Consider the following 22,389-nt stretch of genomic DNA (forward strand, 5'->3'; position numbering starts at 1 on the left):
AATTTATATGAGAAAGCCAACTATAGAGCTAGCATGACCACCTTTTCTAGCCTCTCTTGCACCAAATATGGCCAAGTGATCACATGCTAAGCAGTGACATGACTGGAAGGGCTGAGTGTAGGCTGGGAGAGTGACACTAGTAGACCAAGTATGATCACTGCTCCTAAACTCGTTTTTTTCCTGTCTAGAGAGCAAATTTAGATCTTTAAATGGAAAGAAACATCAAAGGTCAGTCTGGAGACCTTGGATCCACGTCTTAGTCAAAACAGAAAGACAAGTGTATTATTCCTTTTAATCAGAATCAGACATTTAATGGCATAAAACACTCCATATATGGCTTTGCTGTTCCCGAAACTCACGAACTTAAGACCAAAATATGACACGAGAAGTTTTTAACAATGACTTTTGGCCAGCCTCCCCAAATCCCAAAGGAGATTAAAAAGTAATAATGTAAAAAAGTTAAGGTCAAGGTGTTTTCATACCTCAGCTAATGACTAACCATTTGTTTACTGGTCACTTTCTCATTCCACTCTGAAGGCCACTGAGCTTGGCTCCCTGTCCAACAAGTAGTTAGTTATTAGTTCCCTGGGTGATTGTCCCTGACAGTATGAAGCCATGCCGGGGAGACATAATAGGCACTTTAAAAAAGGGTATAGTTCTTTTTTTTTTTTCTAGGTAGGGTAAAAAGTTTGGCTCTCAAAAGCAAGGTATAGACTTTATAGTCAAGCCAGGAGCTAGAGGCTCATGCTTAATCCTAGGGGCCAAGATCAGATTTGAAGCCAGCCAGGGGAGAAAAGTTTGTGAGATGCTTAGCTCCAAATAGCCAGCAAAAAGCCGGAAGTGGAAGCATGGTCCAAGTGATAGAGTGCCAGCCTTGAGCAGAAAAAAAATCTAAGCAAGAGCTCTATGCCCTGAGTTCAAGCCCCAGTACTGGCACACTTATACATGTGTGAGTGCACGCACGTGCATGCACACGTGCATGCACACGTGCGCGCGCGCACACACACACACACACACACACACACACACACACACACACACACACACACCTCAACCAGAAGAATTTTACAGTCAAACAGAATGCTCTGTGATATGTGCTTTGGGATTAGATGTTGGGATTGCAGAATAGCCTTCTGGACATCTGGATCAAATATTCTGGATCCCATTGAGAGCTGGGAAGCAGGCTGTTAAAATTCTGCAATTGCCACAGACCTAGGTACCGTGGTCCGCTCTAAGTTTTATTCTAGTGTCCTGAGTGACTGCCCATCATCACAGAGTGATGCTCCGCATCTTTAGCAAGCAACATGGCACAGGACTGACAGTCAGGACAGATGCAATGTAAACAACGGGCCAGGGGGCATTGGGCACGCTAGCAGGACGATCACCTGCTCATTACAAGAGGGCAGTGCACCTGCACTTGCTCAGCCTGGCACTAGCTTATAGCCTGCACCCAGTCCCCTCCGCTAGTCTTCCTCATCTGTATCTTCTCCTGCCGTAGCAGCTTCTAAGGCTGCCAGTGCTTCAGCCACAGCCATGTCCTCATATTCCACCTCCACGTCCGTGTCTCCTTCTGCACTGTGAGAGCCCTCTTCTTTCATTCTGGAATCATCCCCAGGCATGGCATGAAGAGGATCATTCTCTTCGAAGTAGACATTCAGAACTTCTGTGGTCATGGCCTTGTTTAGTGAGTCCCAGCTCCTTTTCCTGGGGAAGGACAGATTCAAACCATGATCGTCGGCCCTGGGGTGAATTTCTCCCAGGGGCTTATCTTCCAGGTCATTCTGGAAAAGATAGTCCTTCTCTTCATGATCCCTATCATCTGTAGCAGGATCCCAAAGCTGAGGGTAATCTGGGGCTGGTATCTGCAGAATATGATCTGGTATGTCCAAGGCACTACTTTCTACCTCTGAGGTGACTCTGTTTTCTCCATTTTGGATGCCTTGGGTCTCTTCTGAGGCAGGTGGCACACAGTCCTGTTTCCTGCTGTCCTCTCCTTCAAGGAAGGGTTGGGTCGGGTGGCTGCTGTCTGCAGTGCTGGCCCAGGAGCCACTGTCCCCCTGCTGGGGTTTTGGATTCCTGGATTGCAGAGTGGGGCTGATGCCATTGATTGTGACACAGTGTTCCCCTCCAGTCTCCTCCTGTGGAAGTGGTCCTTGGTGAGGTAGACCAGTTGTCCTACCTCTGCTCTCGGTCCTTCCCAAACCCCTATCAGGAAGGGCATTTTTGTGCACCAGGACCTCACTGCTTAGGTTGCCTTTCAACTTCACAGTGTCGTCTTCTTCCAACTTGCAGCCGCTTACTTCATTGACATAGCCAGGGGAGGGCACTTGGACTGGATCAAAGAGATAGCTGGGGATGAGAAGAGTGGGAAAAGATGAACTAAGTAGCTAGGATAACAGGAATGAGCCACCAGCATCTGGCTTTGAATATTTTTGAATTGTGGTTGGTTGACTCCAGAAATGAATACCTTACAGATATGGAAGGCTGTCTGTGGTTGGAACCAAAAAAGTTTTTAATAAAGCCAACTATCGAGGCTGGGAAGGTGGCTCAGTGGTAGAGTGCTTGACTAGCATGAATGAGGCCCTGGGTTCGATTCCTCAGCACCACATAAGCAGAAAAAAGCCAGAAGTAGCGCTGTGGCTCAAGTGGTAGAGCACTAGCCTTGAGCTGAAGAGCTGAGGGACAGTGCCCAGGCTCAGAGTCAGGCCCCATGACCGACTAAATAAATAAATAAATAAAGTAAACAAGTAAGTAAGTAAATAAATAAGCCAATTATCACATGATTCTCATAGAGCAAAACTTGGTTGTTCTTGTGTGTTTGCAATTGAAGAAAATAATTTCAGGAAGCTGGTTAAAAGAGGATGAAGAAGGAAAATGTCACAATTTGTTTCCCGTATGATTCATGTGATTCTATTTTTTATGAAATGTAATATGGAGAAAATTAAAAGCACACATAAACTCTGGGCTTATTTTCAATAGGGCTGTTTAAGGCACCCTGTGAAATCCAAGCTTTTCTTTGCTTTGACCCTTCCTGGAGAAATGTAAATTTTACCTGCACCAAATTCAGCCTTAGAGAACAATGGTGTTTCCAACAAGCTTTGTACACTGAGCAAAGAAACCAAAACCAAAACCAAACTAAAACAAAACAAAAAACAAAAACTGGGCACCAGTGGCTCATGCCTGTAATCATAGCTACTCAGGAATCTGAGATTTCAGGATCTTGGTTTGAAGCAAGCCTGGGCAGTAAAGTCCGTGAGACTCTTATCTCCAGATTACCACCAGAAACCCAGAAGTGGCATTGTGGCTCAAAGTGGTAGAATGCTATTCTGCAGCAAAAAAGCTCAGTGACAGCATCCAGGCCTTGATTTCAAGCCTCATGACCAACAAAACAAAAACAAATAAAAAATATTGGCTACATATTCTCCAAATGATATCAAAACAGAGCAATATTAGGATCTTTATTTTATTTTTATTTTGGACCTGCTATTATGTGTATGGTCTTTAAAAATGACTTCATGAGGGCTGGGAATGTGGCTTAGTGGTCGAGTGCTTGTGTACCATGCATGAAGCCCTGGGTTTGATTCCTCAGTACCACATACACAGAAGGCCGGAAGTGGTGCTATGGCTCAAGTGGTAAAGTGCTAGCCTTGAGCAAAGAAGCTTAGGGGCAGTGACCAGGCCCTGAGTTCAAGCCCAAGACTGGCAAAAAAAAAATGACTTCATGATGACCACACATCCTATGCTGATGAAATCTTTTTCATTTACCTTTGTATCATTTTACAGCACCTGCACCCCATCTGGATGATTTCTTGTCACCATCTGGAAAAGAAGGTGTGAGAAGGAGAGAATATCATGAGTGATACATTAGTAGGAGTCAGGCTCATTTTTTCCTTCCTGGATACTTATTTTTTTTTTAATTGTATTTTATTTTATTTGAGAACATACAGTACAGAGGGGCTACAATTACATGGGCAGGATAATGCATACATTTCTTACCAAGCATTGCAGCCTCCTCCTTTGTTTACCCTTCACTTCCCTTCCCCGCCTCCCCCCTCCCCCACCCAATTTTACCCCCCTCCCCCCACCCAATTATACCCCCCTCCCCCCCCACACCGACATTGTAAAGCTGGTTTTGACATGACATTTTGTACTTCTCATTGTTGCAACAGGTCCACCTGAATCCTTAAACGACTTGTTTGTCCCCATCTCCTCCACATGTTATACTGACATCAAATCTTCCTGGATACTTATAAGGAAGAGTTGCACATTTTGGCCAAAGAGTAACAGAGGGTCAGAAGTGACACCACCCACAGCAACCTCAAATCTCTAAGATCAGTGGTTCGGAGTTCTCAATCATTATTAATATCTGTCTCTATTGGAGTAAACTCATCCCATTTTACAGAAGAATGGAGAGAGAGAAAGGATCTGTGACTCCCCTGCCCAATTTTATTCTTTAACAGAGAACCAGGCACTTTACCAGACTCAGCCCAGTGCTCAGGAGCAGGAGGTAAGAAAATCTGAGAGGATTCTTGCTAGGCAGTTTGTCTCCAAGTATTGTGATTCTAAAATAGTTTGGATCTTGGATGTACCAAAGGTCCATGTGTTGAAGGCTTATCATCAGCCCATGGCACTCCTGGGAGACGGGGCCTGTAGGAGGTGGGGCTTAGTGAGAGGAAGTTAGGTTGCTGGGGCATGCCCTTAAAAGGGATATTAGGATAGAGGACCTCCTCTTCTTGTCTCACTTCCCAGCTGCAAGGAGGTAAACAGATCCCCTCTGCCACATGCTCTGCCATCTGTACTATGCCACCAGAGGCCTAAAGCAACAGGGCCACATGACCATAGCCACGTACTTTTCAATCTATGAGCCAGAATAAACCTCCTTTCCTTCTCTGTGGCTTAGGTCAGGTATTTTGTCACAGTAACAGAAAGCTGACTCACACAGACAGCAAGGATTAAAAAATGGCTGGCCTATGAGCCCCATAATTTATATCCTTGGTGGTGTTTTGACCTGTTGATGAGATTAGCATAAGCTTTGCTGGACTACCTACATTAATGTGCTTCTTCTTTCTCACCACTGGCCTGTTCTATTGCTAATTCATGAACTCCATTCCCTACCAGGCCAAAGACATCGTCCCCCAGTGATCTCACTTCCCACCCTTGTACTGTCCCCTGCCCATTTTCCAGGATGAATTTCTCAATCACTTCCTTCTCTTCATGTAAAAATGAGTCACTTTGACTTGCTGAGACAGTTCCCAAAATTAATGAACAAGCATTCCTAAGTCATTCTCAATTTCTAATATCCATGTGCAAATCAATACGTAAGTCCCGTTGTCTCTATTAACACACATACTAGCAAGAGAGAGGATTCACTGTTCCTCCCTTTATTCTTTCCCAGGATGTTACTTCATAATACGTTACCCACTGGGACAATGACTTCTGCCATTTGTGTGTACTGGGGCTTGAACGCAGGGTCTGGGCACTCACATTTAGCTTTTTAGCTCAGTGTTGGCTGTCTACCACTAGAGTCACAGTTCTATTTCTGGCTTTCTGGTGGTTAACTGAAGATAAGAGCCTCATGGATTTTCCTTCCTTAGTTGGATTTGAACCTTGATCCTTAGATCTCAGCCTCCTGAATAGTTAGAGTTACAGGCATGAGCCACCAGCTTCTGGCTACTATAGTGCTGAAGAAATATAGTTGGTTATATTGAAATAAGGATACTGAGTCTAAGTAACAATGTCTTGTCCTTACAGCCACCCTGGTGCCTTGCTGGGAGATGGGGGTTTTTCATCCAGGTCCAAAAAGCCTAGAGGTAAGCTAGGCCATTCTTTGAATTGCAGGTGTTATGCTGTTTTACCCCAGGAAAGCTCTGCTACAGAGAATACTCACTCTTAATTATTCCCCTGTATGGTTTGCTTCTGTTGGGCTTGGGTCTCTACCCCAAATGTGACTGTAGTCTTTAAAAGCTTTGTATTAGCATATTCTGGGCTGCATTTCTTTGAAACAAGAGTCTATCTGCAGTTGCTGGCTTCCTAATAAAGACTCCCAATTCAACTTCTCAAAATGTGGCTTCTGTTTCCTGAAATTGAATTCCTGTATAACAATATGTTACTAGATTTACTACACTAAACAATAGAATTCACTAACACCCAACTGCAGCAGTCTCTAAAAGGTATCTTATCCTAATTCCTGGAATCTGTGATTGTTTTGTTAAATGGCCAAAAAAACTTAAAAAAGAAAGGAAAAACCTTGGTAGATGTGGTCAAGCTGAGAAGTCAGAGATGGGGAGATGAGTCTAGATTGTGTGTGTGTGTGTGGATCCTAAGTACAATTATATACATGCTTATGAGTAAAAGGAGAGGGAATTTTGGTCCCAGACAGAAGAGGGGAGGCACCACAATCACAAAGCCAGAGATGGTAAGATAGTCACAAGCCATAGAACAAGGATTGGATTCAACTCTGGGGGATCTGTGAAGGAACGGGTCTCCGAGGACGTTATTTTTACCCCACTGGCACCAATTCACCTCCGGCTAGTCTAGAACTGTAAGAGACTAAGCATCTGCTGCATCATACCTTCAAGTTCATAGTCATTTTCAGCCCCTCACAGTAAAGGATATACATCATTTAATTCATGAGCACCAAATCCCTGTCACACTCATCTTGAGAGTTGAAGAGTCCTTTGGGCTACCCAAATCTTATCACCCTCTCTCAACTGTCCTTCAGTTTGTTTCCTAGCACATGCTATGACTGCTCATTTTGTCATCAATTTCTCTTGGTCTATCTTTTCTACTCTGAAGTGGGCACTATGAACGGAGGGCCTTTCAGTCTCATTCCTCAGGACCAAGGGCAGTGCCTGGCACCCATAAAATAGGTAATACACATTTGTGGAATGGATAGATTTTCTAAGCACTTCAGCCCCTCTCCCTCAGAATAGGATAGGGCTTTTTGTGGGTCTGTGGTCTAACAATACTTGCTAAGTTTGTGATGACCATGTCACCCAGTAGGTTAGAGGAGGTCCTTCTGGGGTTCAAAAACCCTGGGTCTGAGGCCAGCTCTGCCACCACTTCATTGGTTGACTTTGTGTTTCTGCTACTTTGTCTGTCAACAGGTATAATAATATCCTCACCCTCTGGTGGTGTTGGGGGGAATACGCATGGACCACTGTATCACCTAACCTGACATAGCAAAAAAATAATTTGTGGTGCTGTTAATAAGGCTACATGGTGTATTTCTGTCAAGGGTGACACCAATCAAAGGACATAAACTTTAAGTGCAATGACAGTTCCCCACATAGAAATCATTGGGGGTTTAGGTAGTGAGATGCATGTGTGATCTTTTACTTTATCAGAGCATTCTCATTACATGATCTCCTTTCCAAAGCTGAAGGTTTTACTCCTGCTTAAGCTTCCCAATTATGGCCCCATTTTCTGCTAGCAACTTACAGATAGGTGAATAAATGGGAGAGATTAAAAGGTACCATGAGCCCTTCTTCCTCTCTCCCAGCACCTCCCCCTCTCCCACCCCAGGGCCAGCTCTGGAATCCTGCCCATTTCTTGCCTGCAGTGACTTTGCTTGTCTTGGCTTTTGGTTTCAAAAGAAAACAATCAGTCAAGAGGGTAGGTGGCAAAGAAAAAGTCAAAGGAAAGGCAAAACCATGGCTTAAAAGTGTTTGAGTAAAAAAGACTGGTTGTAATCATGAAACTGAAGCAATTGTAAAATGTGACTTAACTGAAAAATTCCATGTCAGCTGTATGACAGAGAGCTTAAGAGCTGTATGTGGGGAATGAAAACCAGAGAGAGAGAGGGAGGAAGGGAAGGAGGGAATGAAAAAAGGAGGGAAGGAGGAAGGGAGAGAGGAGGGAAAGAGGAAAAGAGGGAGAGAATAAGAAAGAGAGGAAGGAGAGAAGGAAGGAAAAGAGGGAGAGAGGGAAGGAGGGAAGATAGGAGAAGGGAGAGACAGGGAAGGAGGAAAAGAGGGAGAGAACAGGAAGTAGAGGAAGAGAAGGAAGGAGAGTGGAAGGGAAGATAGGAGGGAGAGAGAGGGGGAAGACTATCTGGAGCGATACTATGCACAACACTTTGACAGCTTGCAACACTTGCGCCCAGCTTCCCACAGGTGAACCAGTTGGGCCCTGGGCCCCCTTGCCTTGTCTTTACAGGCCGTCTTCACGGCATTTCCTCATATAGGGTTGAATTTCCAGGTTGGTTCCCCCCCCACTGTCTTGGGGTACTACAGTAATATGCTGCAGACCTGGTCCCATACCTGAGCGTCATGCTTTGCTCTCTTGCTGGAGCTTGGAGCTTGGTGGGGACAGCCTCTTCCTTGTTCCAGGTTGTGCCCACCACTCCCTGTTTTTCTTCCTAGTGACATTCCTTCTCTCCACTGGCTGTAAGGGCCACCGCCGTGTGCCTGGCTGAGGAGCGGGGTGGGGCACCCGCACACCCCAACTACAAGTTTCCTTCCCTATATGATGTGTTAGCTTAAAACTGGACCCATTTCCTTTTGCACCTGACACCCCGTCCCATCCAAACCTTGATTTAGCAAGGGGTTCTCTTTTTCCAAGACTTAAAAAGGAAAACGACAGGTCCCGGCAAGCTACATGGAAATGAGAAAATAGCAGTATCTTTGGAAGCAAGGTTGAGTCACAAAAGAGTGGTCTGGCTGCTTTCTTCCTGGGTGACCTTGATTGCTAGAGCAGAATCAACTTCAGCTTTCTCTTTGGTGTGTAAAAAAGCAACCGGGAAGCAAAGGACAAACCCTTTAGTAACCTTCTCGTGGTTTACACAGGGGAAAAACAAACAGCATAATGGTGGCTGTGTCCACCCACTGTGGGCGCTGGCAGCAGGCTCCTGGAGTCCTGTTTTAATCCCATCTTTGAAGATAACCATGAGAATGGCAGTTATTGGTAAAGTCTTCTTGAAGGAAAATCCTGTTTCACAAGGGAGGAATTAAGGGAGGGAGGAAAAATCAGGGAGAGTGAGGCATTTTCTATCCACGTAGAGAAACTTGATTATTCATCAGGACATCCAGTACCAGAGTGAAAGGCTCAACCCACCCGGAAAGAGTTGCCTTTGAATTGTAGTTGCCTTGCAGAATACAGGGACAGGGGTAAAAGGACAGTGGCCAGCGTGTAAAGGTCCTCCTGGCCAGCTCTAGAACCAGTATAAATACTACTATAAAGGATTGGGGCTCACGGAAGAAAACAAGGATTCACAAGTCCACCATGAGATGAATTACACAGAAGGGGAAAGGGAAGGCTCTGACGTACAAGGAGGAAGCCAGCCAGCACATGACAAGGAATGAGGCCTTTAGAAAAACTGCCATCTGACAACCCTCGTACTAAGAATGGACCCAAGTAAGAATCATTGTGGATGCTGAGACTTGGGGTCAGGGAGGGTAAAGTTGACAATAGGATATTTAGCCTCTTCCCACCATAAGGTTGAAGGTGAGATTAGTGTCCTTATGGTGGTAAAACCTGGTGAGTAGAATCCACGTCTCCAAAGGTAATACCATCATAATGGCTGGCGTGAGGGTTCTATACAAAGTGCTGAGTGCACAGCATCACCGTTCCTGGATTCTCGTGCCTGAGAACAGGTCCTGAACTGCAACAGGAAGGGCATTCCCCAAAGCAAGTGGTCTGTATGCCTTAAACAATGTAATGTCAGGATGATACAGATAGATCGAGGGACCAGATTACAGGAGGCCAAGCAGCCATGACAACACAGTGTTCTACATGACCCATTTTCTTGTTAAAAGGTCACCACTGGCACAATTGATCAAGATGTGAAGGAAGTGAGCAGATCAGGTGATTGTCTTAAATCAATGTTATTTTCCCATTTTGGTCATGATTAGGAAAAATGTGTGTGTGTGTGTGTGTGTGTGTGTGTGTGTGTGTGTGTGTGTGTTCAGAAGAGAGTTTAGTAGAACACTGTAGTAACTACTTATTCTTGAGTTTCTGGGTAGAGGAAATAGGGGATTCTTTGAGTTTTTCTTGCAGCTTTCTCCTTCCATCTGAAATAATGGCAATAGAAAAAGGTCAAGGAGAAAATTATTAACAATCTAAGACCAGTTTTTAATCTACTTGGCACTGCTTGGTGCAAGAAACCACCAGCAGCAAGGCTCTGCCTGAAGAAGGCTATGGAGGAAGGGCTGGGAAAAGGGTGCATCGAGAGCTCACCGCTTTTCTGACTCCATGCAGGTGTCGTGGCATGTAAGATGAGAACTTTTGCTGACTACTGTCTACTTCCACAGGCATCAGAACCCTCGGGGAAAATCAGAGCTAAGGGCCTGTCCTCAGGCCGCTGCTCCATCCATCCCAGGAGACAGCCACTCCTTCAGTGTGCTTCTGCAGCCGCCCTCCTCACAGTGATGCCTTCCTCAGCCAGTGTTAGCTCATCCTTGGCATTCAACTACAGGAATGACTACTGGTGACAGGTGGGAATGAAGGAGAATGGGTACCAGATGCTATTTGGGACATGGAACCTTTCTATATAACCCTGGCTGACTTCTACTGCAAATCTCCTGCCTTTGCCGGAGACGGTGGGTATACATCACTCTGGGCTCTCAGATTTCATAAATTATTCCAATAGAGTGTCTACCCCTAGTCAAGCACATGAATTGAGAGGGACAAAGAGCTGAGCTCCTCTTGGGATGCAGCCGCATCAAGGACATTCTACTTCAAGCAGCTATTGGGAAGGATTTTGAGTGTGTGGAAGATGAAGGGGATATTTGTAAGAGAGCTATAATAAAATGAAACACCTAAATATCCACCTTGTTTTTTAAAAAGAAAACTGACTTGCTGATATTTAGAGAACATCATCTAGGACTTCCTAGAATCTGACCAGCAGGCAAAGTAGACAGATGTTTAGTGAGCCATGACTGGGTACTGAGATCTCCATTCAAGTAGAATGAATGAAAAATAGCTAGCAGGTGTTCTGCTTCCTTTTTAGAAGAAATTAGAGCTGGCCCACCAAACTGAATAAGATAAGTGAAAAGATAAACTCTAGCTAGTACCCATGGCTCATGCTTGTCATCCTCGTTACGCAAGAGGCTGAGATCTGAAGACCTTGGTTAAAAACCAGCCTTGGCAGGAAAATCTGTAAGACCCTCTACTTAACCAGCAATATGCCAGCTTGGAGGCATGGCTCAAGTGCTAGAGTGCTAGCCATGACGGAAAATCTAAGCGAGAGCTTGAGGACCTGAGTTCAGGCTTTGGACCAGCACAAACACACACACACACACACTCTAGACTACCTGGTATATTTCCTTAACAAAAGAATTCCCTCCTTAATGTGTAGGTTTTGAAAACTCATGGGTGTAATTTTTGGGGAGCATGCTTTGAGAGAGCGTGTGTGTGTGTGTGTGTGTGTGTGTGTGTGTGTGTGTGTGTGTGTGTGTGTGTGTGTGTGTATGTGCGTGTGTGTGTTGAGTGGCAGGTAAAAGGTATGGAGCAGGATGGGATTTATGTATATTCTAGGAAGACAACCCCTACCAACCTGGCAATATATCACAGTGGTAAGAGCGCAGACTGAAGTGAGAGTTGGTTACAATTACAGTTATACTCCCTGTAACTTGTAAGCAATTCTCTTTGCCTCTGAGCTTCAGTAGTCTGGTCTGCAAAGTGGAAATGATAACCATTCTGCTCATGAGACGTATGATGAAAATTCAATGAGATGACAGTATGGAAAGCATTTTACTCTTGTGCCTGGCACTGCCAGGAATTACTAATAAATACTGTAGTTAACAGGTGAGTTTACACAGCAGAGTGCTCTTATTGGGACTTTCTGTCTTAATTCACTTCAACTTTACAACAACTCCTCAAAGTGAGGAATAGTGCATGTACGAAAGCTAAGCACATGGAAATGGATAGGTTATATAAGTTGCCCAATGCTACAAAAGTTAGACAGTGGGAAAATGTAGCTGCTATTAATGCTGTGGTTATTGTCTTAATTATGAATACTTCCTGTATGTTTTTCTGAGTGTACTGGATTACACCATAAAAAGCATCTTGTGCCCAGTAGTTTTTGCAAAAAGAAACTTTTTTCTCTTCATTTAGGTGACCACTAATTTTTACAGTGTAGTTTCAAGTATCAATCACCAGATGGGAGTATATAGTGGTTATTTCTCTCTCTCTCTCTCTCTCTCTCTCTCTCTCTCTCTCTCTCTCTCTCTCTCTCTCTCTCTCTCTCTCTCTTTCTCTCTCTCTCTTTTGTGAAAATGCCATACAGAAGGGTTACAATTACATGGGCGAGATAATGAGTACATTTCTTATCAAGCAGTTGCCTCCTCCTTTGTTTCCCTTCCCATCCCTTCCCATACCCCCCACTCCCCCACTCGGATCCTCTCCCCCCATCAAAGTTTTAAAGCTCGTTTTTTGACATAACGACTTGTACATATCATTGTTGCAATGGGTCTACCTGTATCCCTATTTAAATGATTGTTTTCCCTTCCCCTCCACAAATTATATCAACATCAAATACAGTGAAAGCAGGGGTTATACCCTGGGGGAGGGACATACAAAGCAACAAAGAAATCATCTTATAAATACGTTAGAAACAATTGCATGAAAGAAAAAAAACAATTGAATACTTATCTTGGGGTTCATTTCCCTAACATCGACTTATCTGACATTTTCTGCTTGACTCACATATACACTACTTATTACAAATAAGTGAAACCATGGGACCTATGTTTCTTTGGGCCTGGCTTACTTCACTTAATATAATGTTTTCCAAGTCTTTCCATTTCCTAACAAATGGGGCAATGTCATTCTTTCTGATGGAGGCATAGAATCCCATTGTGTATATATACCACATTTTCTTGATCCATTCATCTACTTAGGGGCATCTGCTTTGGTTCCATATCTTAGCTATGGTAAATAATGCTGCAATAAATGTATGTGCTGGTAGCTTTAGTGTGGTCTCTTCTGCATAGCTAGCAAGATCAATAGCAAGCCCACGGATTGGGAGAAGATCTTCACTAGCCATACAATAGACAAGGGTCTCATATCTAAAATATACCTGGAACTCAAAAAATTAAATCCCCAACAACAAATCTTCAAAGAAACAACTGTCTGATAAATAAGTGGGCTAAAGACTTAAAGTGAAACTTCTCTGAAGAGGAAAGAAGAATGGCCAATAGACACATGAAGAAATGCTCAACTTCTCTAGCCATAAAAGAAATGCAAATCAAAACAACATTGAGATACCACCTCACCCCAGTTAGAATGGCTAGAATCAAGAACTCTAATAACAACAGATGCTGGAGGGGATGTGGACAGAAGGGAACCTTACTTCATTGTTGGTGGGAGTGTAAACTTGTTCAACCACTTTGGAAAGTAGCATGGAGGTTCCTCAAGGACTCCACCTAGAGCTCCCCTATGACCCAGCAATCCCATTTTTGGGCATTTACCCAAATGATTATATAGTGGTTATTATAATCTATGGTAGGTGCTTTGCCTTGTGGGGAAGTTAAGGTAAGTATCCCAAACAGTTAGTGTCACCTTTAAGTCCTAGTGGCCATGCTACCACCATCTGACAGTAAATGGTCCTATCAAGGAAATAGACTGCAGAGTGCATATGTGTGTATGTGTGTGTGTGTGGGGGGGAGGGTGGTGGTGGTGGTGCTTAGCCTTGCACTCAGGGCCTCAAGCTCTCATAGGGCATTTTCAGTCATGGCTATCACTGTACTACTTGAGCTATACCTCGTCTGGAATTTTATTGATTAATTGGAGATAGAGTCTTGTAGATTTTTCTGCCTGGTCTGGCTTTGAACCATGAACCTCAGATCTCAGCCTTCTTAGTACTTAGACTTACAAGCATGAGTCACAGGCTCTTGGCTAGAGATCATCTTTTGACTTATACATGAAACACTGTCTCTGATTTGGGGCTGGCCATTTCTAATTTCTTCTATAAAGACAGCAGAGCATCTGCTAGCTACTTCCATCCAGTACCCAGTAGTGGCTCACTAAATCTGCTGAAGTCCATCTTGTTATATCATGACAGAGCAGAAACTACTACATGGTACATGTATTGGAGAGAAAGTAGGGACCATGAGGTGAGTGTGTATGTTTGAGTGAAAGCTAGTGAGAGATATGGGAGGGGCTAGAGCATCTTCTTTTACCAGGGACCCACCTCTGTGATGACCACATGACCCCCTCACAACTGGCCATACCTCCCCAGCACTGTTATACCAGAGATTAAAGTGTGGCATGAGTTTGAGAGGAGACAAACCTTCAAACCAGGGCAGGTGGGAACATCTCTCCCCGAACAATCTGTGTTGCCTTATCACCTCATTTGTTTTCTCAGCTCTTCCAATATTGGCATAACCAAATGACCCATATACAGTTTCCTCCGTTTGGAAGGAGGGGTTCCTGTTCCCTGCAGGACTTTGCCTAATACAGATAACATTCTGGCCCAAAGTGGCCTGGCTTAGGAGCAGTAGTGCCCTTGGATTCTGCAAAAACTGGTGTCATGTAACATATATGTGCTGCACTTGCTGAAAATCACACTCAGGGGAGGTCAACGTGGGGGCATCAAGCGTGGTTGGACTTAGCTCCTTAATCAATGGCACTAAGATCCCTTTCCCAACTCAGGTCGGTCTGTTTTCCATGGAATGTCATTTCAGGAAAAGACTCCTTGATTTCCTTGTGAGCTCCTATGCCCCTTTTTAGTAGACACTCTGAAATTACCACTGGGGAAAGTGTAAGCCATAAGGACCTGTACACTATCTTCCACAGTGTCATCAATGGGTGTGAGAGGTGGCTAGTGAATACGTTTAGATGTTCTTTATATCTGTAAAAATGTGTAAGGTGCTAGCTCCTTCCCCAGCATCTGTATGGTGGCAGGAGATGACTTTTAATATGTCCCTCATGCCTGCCTCAGAAATGTTCCACTTACAGCTTCCGAAAAATATCTAAACTCTTGGGATTGATTATCTAGATATCTCCAAGAGCTTGCACGCTATTGGTCTATTGTTTTCCCTTGGCACCTTTGTGAACCACAGATACAAAAATCCCTAAGTCCCTTATATAAAATAGCATAGCTTTTATATACCTTACATATACTTTCCTTTATGTTTTGTTTTTGGTATAGGGAGAAACTTGCATCTAATTGAAATAATATGTGGGTTACTTATAATGCCTAAGACAATATGAATATTTTGTAATATTGTATTATTTAGGGAATAATGACAAGGAAGAAGCTTGCACAAGTTCAATACCAGTGCAGCCATCAAAGGCTTAACTACATACTTCATACTAGCAGCACCTAATTTTTTTTCCAATACTTCCCATCAGAGTTTGGTAGCATCCAGAGACAAGAAACCCATAGACACAAAGGCCCAGGTACTCAGGTTGAGAAAATTTCAAAGTGGAGAAAGTGGCTAAGACCACACTGAGAGAATAAGAGGGAGGGGGGAGGAGAGGGAGAGGGAGACTGAGGGGAGGGGGAAGGGAGAGGGGAGGGCTCAATAATCATGCACAATTTCACATACAATCAGATTCTCATCAAGGATATGGCATTACATGTTTTCCCCTAAATCCTGGTACTTGGGTAGAATCCTGTCCATGGAACAGCCAACAGACCATGCCATTCACACCACGTTCCACACCAAGCAGACGAGCCGTAGTTGAAGTGGGGGCATGACTCCTTGAACCTGTTATGGATATGTGTACTCTGGAAAATTCTCAGGGAATACCAACATAGTTTACCCGAGCAGATGAGTTTAAAGTTTTAAATTGAATGATTTTTCCCCCTTTCGCTTCTGTGTCTTTCATATGGGACTCAGTGGACCTTCTGTCATGATCACCACCATCATGACAGCATGGTCTGAAAGAACTTGCTGCATAGCTCATTGAAGGCAGGTCACAGCAGGTCACAGCTGGAGACGTGTGTGTGTGTGTGTGTGTGTGTGTGTGTGTGTGTGTGTGTGTGTGTGTGTGTGTGTGTGTGTGTGTGTGTGTGTGTGTGTGTGTGTGTGTGTGATATGCCAAGGGTGCCCAGGGTAGGGCACTGTTTGTAAGGCTAATTTGCCTGACTTTGGTTTAGGTTACAAAGCAAGGTCATCATTGCTGGTTCTAGAATCCTACAGTGATGGCTAGGTGTCCCTTAAAAGTCACATGTTGAAGCCCTAACCCCATACATCTGCATTTGTGGATAAGGCTCTTAGGATGTAATTAAGGCTAAACAAGATCATAAGGGTACTATACTAATATGACAGAATTGGTGGCCAAGAAGAAGAAGAAGAGATGCTGAATGTGGGGTTCATGCCTGAAATCCCAGATAGTCAAGAGGTAGAGAGAGGAGGATTCAGGTCCAAGCCCCCTCTACTCAGGACAAAAATTATTGCCACTCTATCTCATAAAAACAGGCTAGGAGTAGTGGCTCATGTCTATTATCTAGATACAGGGGAGGTAGAGGTAGGAGGTCACTGTCAGAGGCCCACTTCAGGCAAAAGCCTGAGATTGTAGCTGAAAAATAAACAAAAGCAGAAAGGACTGGGAACTTGTACTTGTAACATGGCCCTACCATACAGAATTGAACCCCAAAGTTTCTAAGTATAGTCAAAATGGTTCTTGCATTGAAAAGATGGTGCCTGGTTTAGAGACCTTAAACATCCCGAGCACCTGCTGGAGGCAAGATGTTCTGCTAATTTCCAGGTGACAAAGGGGTAAAAGATCTCTTGTATTTGTTAAAGGACTCACGAACCACTCATGCAATATGTATTTCCTTAGCTCCTATTATGGGCCAAGTACTGAATTTGGTTCTAGGGCTCAAAGCAGGGTTTAGAGTCCAGAAAGAGAAAGCTTTTGTGAAAAAAGATGACCAAATACAGAGTTAAAAGTACTAGATTAAATACATCAGGTAATGTGCTATATAGGCAAGTAGCTTGCTTATTAATTTGGGATGATTAGAAAGATCTTCTTGGTGAAGGTCAGTGCTCGCTTATTTCCACAGTGCCTTCCAGGGGGTTATTTGGAACAAAAGGCTATTTGGTAGTAATGTTACCTCCTCTACTGTCTTCCCTCAACCCATCCTTGCTTTCCATACACACTCCCATTGTCCTAGGTGAGGACGCCATCATTGCTTTCTTAGCTGGATTGCTGTACATCTTCCCACTACAAATGTATCCTTCCAAAACACTGACCACACAAAAGTCCTGAGATCTTTCCAGATCACAAATCTGAATCCCTATCACTCCCTGGACTCAACATTTCATAAGTGTCTAATCCCCTCAGGACATTTAATAATGTAGCATAATGAAGGCCGTGGTAAAAATGTCAAGCATACAGGCGTTTTCCTAATACATGCTTTCCATGTCTAGTCAATATCCTCATGACCTATGGATTCAGTTCTTGTAAATTCACCTACTTGCTAGGGTTGAATTGTAACCCCCAAATCAATACCCACAGCACTGGTGTGGTCATTTGGGGACATTACACATAGAATGACCGAGAATGTGGTCTTGCTGACGTGGCTGTTCTTAGTTGAGCTCACATAAGCTGTCTACTGCCTCCTCTCAACCTTCGTACTATTTTCCTTCTGATTTACTTGTGCCACATTTTTGTATGTGGGTACTGTTCCCTCTTATGGTTTCACAGTTTAAAGTGGCCCAAGTAGAACGCTGAAGTGCTGTCTCCTGGTTCTAAGTTTAGGAAGTGCTGCGATGAGCCTTACAGATGCTCTTTCTCTGTGAACATTTGAGCGAGGTGTGTTTAGGAATGCATTAGAGTGCCACAAGCCTCAAATTCACTAAGATAAATGTATTGATAAATACACAGAAAGTGTTGGTATGTTGATCAGGTGATAGAAAGATGATGAGAACTGGGCAGGAACTCAGGCTTGCATTTGTCCTGGTGAAAGGGCTTCTTCACTGCGTCTTCATTTTAAGCAACATATACAATTGAAGCATAGTGAATTGTCAGACCTGACTGTAGTAACTCCTTTAGCACCAATGAGGATCTTATAAAGTAAGGATAAAGTCTTTCCTATTCCAAGCACAATCTTCTTGCATATCATCTCTTGTTTCTTTTCCTGCTCATACTAATCTTCTTTCAAATTATATGTTTCTGGATCAAGGACCTTGCTATTGGCTATTTCTTTGGCCTCTACTTCACCTGCTGGTTTAGGCATCTCTTATTATAGCCCCACATTACCTTTTACTTTACCTTCAACACAACTTAAATAGTTTTATTTTATTGTTTGTTGAGAGAACAAGTGAACAAAGAGCCAATAACCTGGCATCATTGAATGTGGAAAATTTGGAATGCTAAGAGAGAGTATCCTTTAAGCATTACTTAATATTTATGGGTAACACTTGGTCCAGGATGTATCTGTGGGAGGTGATAGAAATGCAGCTGAAATGCAGACGAATAGAATGCACAAAGGCAAGATGGCTATCGGCCTATTGTATGGCATGATACAGAGGAGCTGGGAGGTCTCCAAACTGTAGCACACATGAACCTCAAAGGATGATAAGGCTCTGTACACAGCGAGCAGCCATGGGAACAAGGATAGTGACCACATAGGTTACATTTGAGAAACAGCATGGGGGTAGGGGACATAAAGGTTGGATCCACTGGAGCCAAGTATGTAGAAGACATAAGGTACTCAGATGGTGTTGAGATTTGGGCTAAAGATGGAAATGAAGAGGGAGTTGGAAAAAAAAGCCAGAGAGAGATCAGTAGAAGGAAGGTATTCATCACTGTGACAAATACTAAGGGAAACAATTTACAAGGAGGGGAAGGTTGATTTTTGGCTTGAAATTTGGTCTCAGAGGTCTCAGAAGAAAAGTAGGCTAGTCCACTGCGTTGGGTCTGAGGCAAGGAAGAATATCATGATAGTAGGATGGAGTCTCATGGTGAACAGGAAGCAGAGCGGGGCACACCCAGAAGAAGGGTCCAGGAAATCCCCTACCCCCATCAAGGACCTACTTCCTCTTACTGACTAAAGTTTCTAGCACTCCCCAGAAGACCTGTGGGAGATATTTCTTATGGAAGCGCAACAACAAGTCCGCAACCCTAGGACCTGGTTCTTAAACTTGAGGGAATACTGTAGAAGCCTGCAGGGCTAGGCCTCATCCCCAGAGCTTCTGATGGAGGAAGTCTGGGATGGGACTGAGGAAAGACATTTCTAACAAGTCCTTAGAGAACACGGATGCTATGAGAACCATTGTTCTGGGGACACGGTGTTTAGTGGAGAAACTGTTCAGCTGCCCAGATTGGAGGCAGACAGACCACAACTCTTTCAATGTGAAGGACTTGGTTGGATAATGCCTCATCATGCAGGTTCTAGGGTTATCTCCCCAAACAACAACAAAAATATGGGATTTCTACTGAAATCTGAATGCATCAGAAACGAACAGGTTTGGGCAATTGCTCTGCTGACATAATGTTTTAGTAAAAACTACAATGCAAAAAAAATATCTAAGGGCTGGGAAAGTGGCTCAGTGGTAGAGTGCTTGCCTCGCATGCATAAGACACTGGGTTCGATTCCTCAGCATCACATAAGCAGAAAAAGCAGGAAATGGCACTGTGGCTCAAGTGATAGAGCACTAGCCTTGAGCTGAAGAGCTGAGGGACAGCAGGCTCAGACTTCCAAAAAAAATAAAAAAATCTGTATTACTGAGCGATAAAACAATTTAATGGAACATGGAAAGAATAGACTTTTTCCAAAACTTAGACAAAAGAAAACAGCTTACCTGTTGGGGAGATTGCCCATTGGGTTGCTCTTACAGTTTAACTTCTCTTCCTGCAACAACAAAGAAATGGAAGATTGAGGTCTGCTCATTACCTCCTTTTTACATCTGGCTTGCTGGATGGGAAGGGGGCGGAAGGCAGCCCTTCCTGAGGATCAGCGGCCATCATGAGGGGATGGAATTCATGGTCTGGAAGAGAGAGCCCAGCAAAGCAAGGGGTTTGGTATGTGTAGACTTGAGTTTGGACACCGGTCTCTTAGCAATCAATTAACAATTAGCTGAAATTTCACAGCTCCACTTATAATAAGATTGAACTAGCACATGTATATTCTTAATCCTGTGTGTGTGTGTGTGTGTGTGTATGTGTGTGTGTGTGGTAATTATTCAATAACTTGCAGCTACGATGTAGGCTGGATTGGCACAGGACCAGAAAGAGACAGACTGCATGGTTGTTAGAGGTTTGTTGATGGAATCCTGGAGCTGTGCATCAGCAGGAGAGCATATGGCCACTCAAACAGTAGTAAATAAGACTGCCCCAAACTTGGTGGGACCAACATGGCTTCATGATAATGGCATATTCATATCATGCAGCTGGTGTATGATACAGTTGAAAACTTCATGGGGCAGTTTTCCCTTAACCTAGGAAAGCCCCAACCCATTCCTTGAATTTTGCCCTTTCCCCCTCCATAATCTTCCCATTAAAGTTTGCCTCTGAGCGGAGCTGGCTACTCAGTATCCCCGCTGAGAACACCTGAGGAGCCTCACTTTCCCAGGAGAGCACACACCCTTTCTCTTTGTTAGGATTCATTGTTCTTCCAGTTCCTTACTTTCTCTGCTCTCTGAAATCTTTTCTTAGATAGTGACAAGAACCTAGAAAAACTGAGTAGAGGGCTCCATTTTCTTAGCTCTGCGACCTCCCAGGCTCCACCACTCCACCCAGCAACAAACCAAAGCCTGACTGGTTGAGTCTCTCAACAAGAGAATTTACCTGGAGGATGAAGGTGCACTCCAAGGAACGAGGTGAGAAGACAGAATCGTAGGGTTTGCCCTTCTGTATGAAGGAGGTGGAAAGTTTTTGGCAGTAGAAGGAGCAGTAGAAACATTTGAGAAAAGAGCAGCCAGTCCCGTGCACCAAAAGCTCTGCATCAGATAGAAGGCAATTTAAAAAACAGGAGCCTTGGGGCTGGGAAGGTGGCTCAGTGGTAGAGTGCTTGCCTTGCATGCCTGAGGCCCTGGGTTCTATTCCTCAGCACCACATAAGAAAAAGGCCGGAAGTGGCACTGTGGCTCAAGTGGTAGAGTGCTAGCCTTAAGCTGAATTGCTGAGGGACAGCGCCCAGGCCCAGAGTTCAGGCTCCACGACTGGACCCCCCCCCCCAAAAAAAATGGGAGCCTTCTCTCCCTTCACTTTTATTGTATTCCTTGTAGAACAAATCCCAGGTCCACCTTTGTGGCCACATCCCTGTCTTACTGGAACAGGCCCTTATTTTGCCTGTGAATGATATCATTTCCACAGAGAAGCCCCAAGGCCAATGCTATACTTTGAAAGGTGAGGAAACAGAGGATGTGAAGGTTAGAAACGCACACAAGCTGAGAATCCACACCATGTTTCCTGATCTCTTACCTCAGATAAATTGACTCCACACAACCTTTTGTTTTAGTTTTCAATAACGAACTGACCTGTCTGTTAGATGCTACTATTAGGATATTGGTATAAGTAATGAGAAGTTATAGAGCCTGTCGGATGTCAAGGATTGAGAGTATGCCATCTGGACAGCTTGTTCTCCTTGACTTGGCAAGAAACTCGTGTGGTAGGGAGTCAAATTTTACAAGTAGTGATAAGTGCTTCAAGGGAAGCCAGCTGGATATGACAGATTTGTACGACAAAAGAAGGGAATTAGGTTGGCCATTATGGCTTACTCTTACTACCATAATCCTAGCAACTGGGAAGATAGAGATTGGTGGTGGTGGGGGACTCACAATATGAGGTTAGTTTAGGATATTCCACTTCAATCATCTCATGGCTGCATGTAACGATGTGTACCCAGCATTCCAAGCGACAGAGAAAGCACAATGACTAGACACAGTGGCACCCATTTGTCAGGTAAGCTACATGGGAAGCAGAACTAGGAGGATCATAGTTCAGGCTGATCTAGGCATAAACAAACAAAAAAAAAAAAGAGAGAGAAAAGAAGAAAGAAGGCCAGTCAGTTCAATTCCCAGTGCTGCCATGAAAAATCAGAAAACATATGAAAAGCCTTATTAAAAGTTTTCTTATTTCTTGGAAACTGACCAATGAAAGGAAAGATGACGAGTCCACACATAGGGCGGTAGGAAGCGTATGGGCAGTTTTTGGAAAGTCAGGCCCTGAGTTCAGCATTTTGTTGAAATGATAGACGAGAAGATGACATGGGGAAGGAGGTAGGCAAGGCAGGCATCCAACTGCCTTCCATTAAAAAAAGGAAAGGTACAGATCCTCAGGGAGCGCGACAGAGCAGGTAAAAACAGAAAGCTCAGAGATGTGAAATAGCTGACCTGGTAAGTGCAGAGTTTGGAAACTGAAGACTTAGCCCAGTTTAGATGCTAGAATCCGTAAGTGCCTGAGGAAAGCAGGAGTCAAGAGTGACAGGCTCAAGATCATATGGAGCATGCAATTCTCCTCACCTCTCTGTGCATTTGTTCCTGCAGACTTCGTG

General features: G+C 44.0%; 1 protein-coding gene across 2 annotated transcripts in view; it reads right to left on the bottom strand.

Annotated features, from left to right (window-relative positions):
- Positions 1-656: 656 nt before the first annotated feature.
- CUNH4orf19 (chromosome unknown C4orf19 homolog) overlaps positions 657-22,389 on the bottom strand; it is a 66,889-nt gene continuing 45,156 nt past the window's right edge. Inside the window, exons 2-4 of one of the 2 annotated variants that reach the window (XM_070012496.1) lie at positions 19,698-19,747; positions 3,766-3,819; positions 657-2,349 (exon numbers count right to left, since the gene is read on the bottom strand). In XM_070012496.1, the coding sequence (XP_069868597.1) occupies positions 1,464-2,349; positions 3,766-3,797 (918 nt within the window). In that variant the 5' untranslated portion in view covers positions 3,798-3,819; positions 19,698-19,747 and the 3' untranslated portion in view covers positions 657-1,463. Of the gene's footprint in view, positions 2,350-3,765; positions 3,820-8,530; positions 8,549-19,697; positions 19,748-22,389 lie in introns of those variants that run through there. The other variant, XM_070012497.1, reaches the window with a different exon arrangement.

The sequence above is a fragment of the Dipodomys merriami genome, unplaced genomic scaffold, assembly GCF_024711535.1.
Source record: "Dipodomys merriami isolate MVZ:Mamm:240054 unplaced genomic scaffold, mDipMer1.0.p SCAF_9, whole genome shotgun sequence".
NCBI classification, from domain to species: domain Eukaryota; kingdom Metazoa; phylum Chordata; class Mammalia; order Rodentia; family Heteromyidae; genus Dipodomys; species Dipodomys merriami.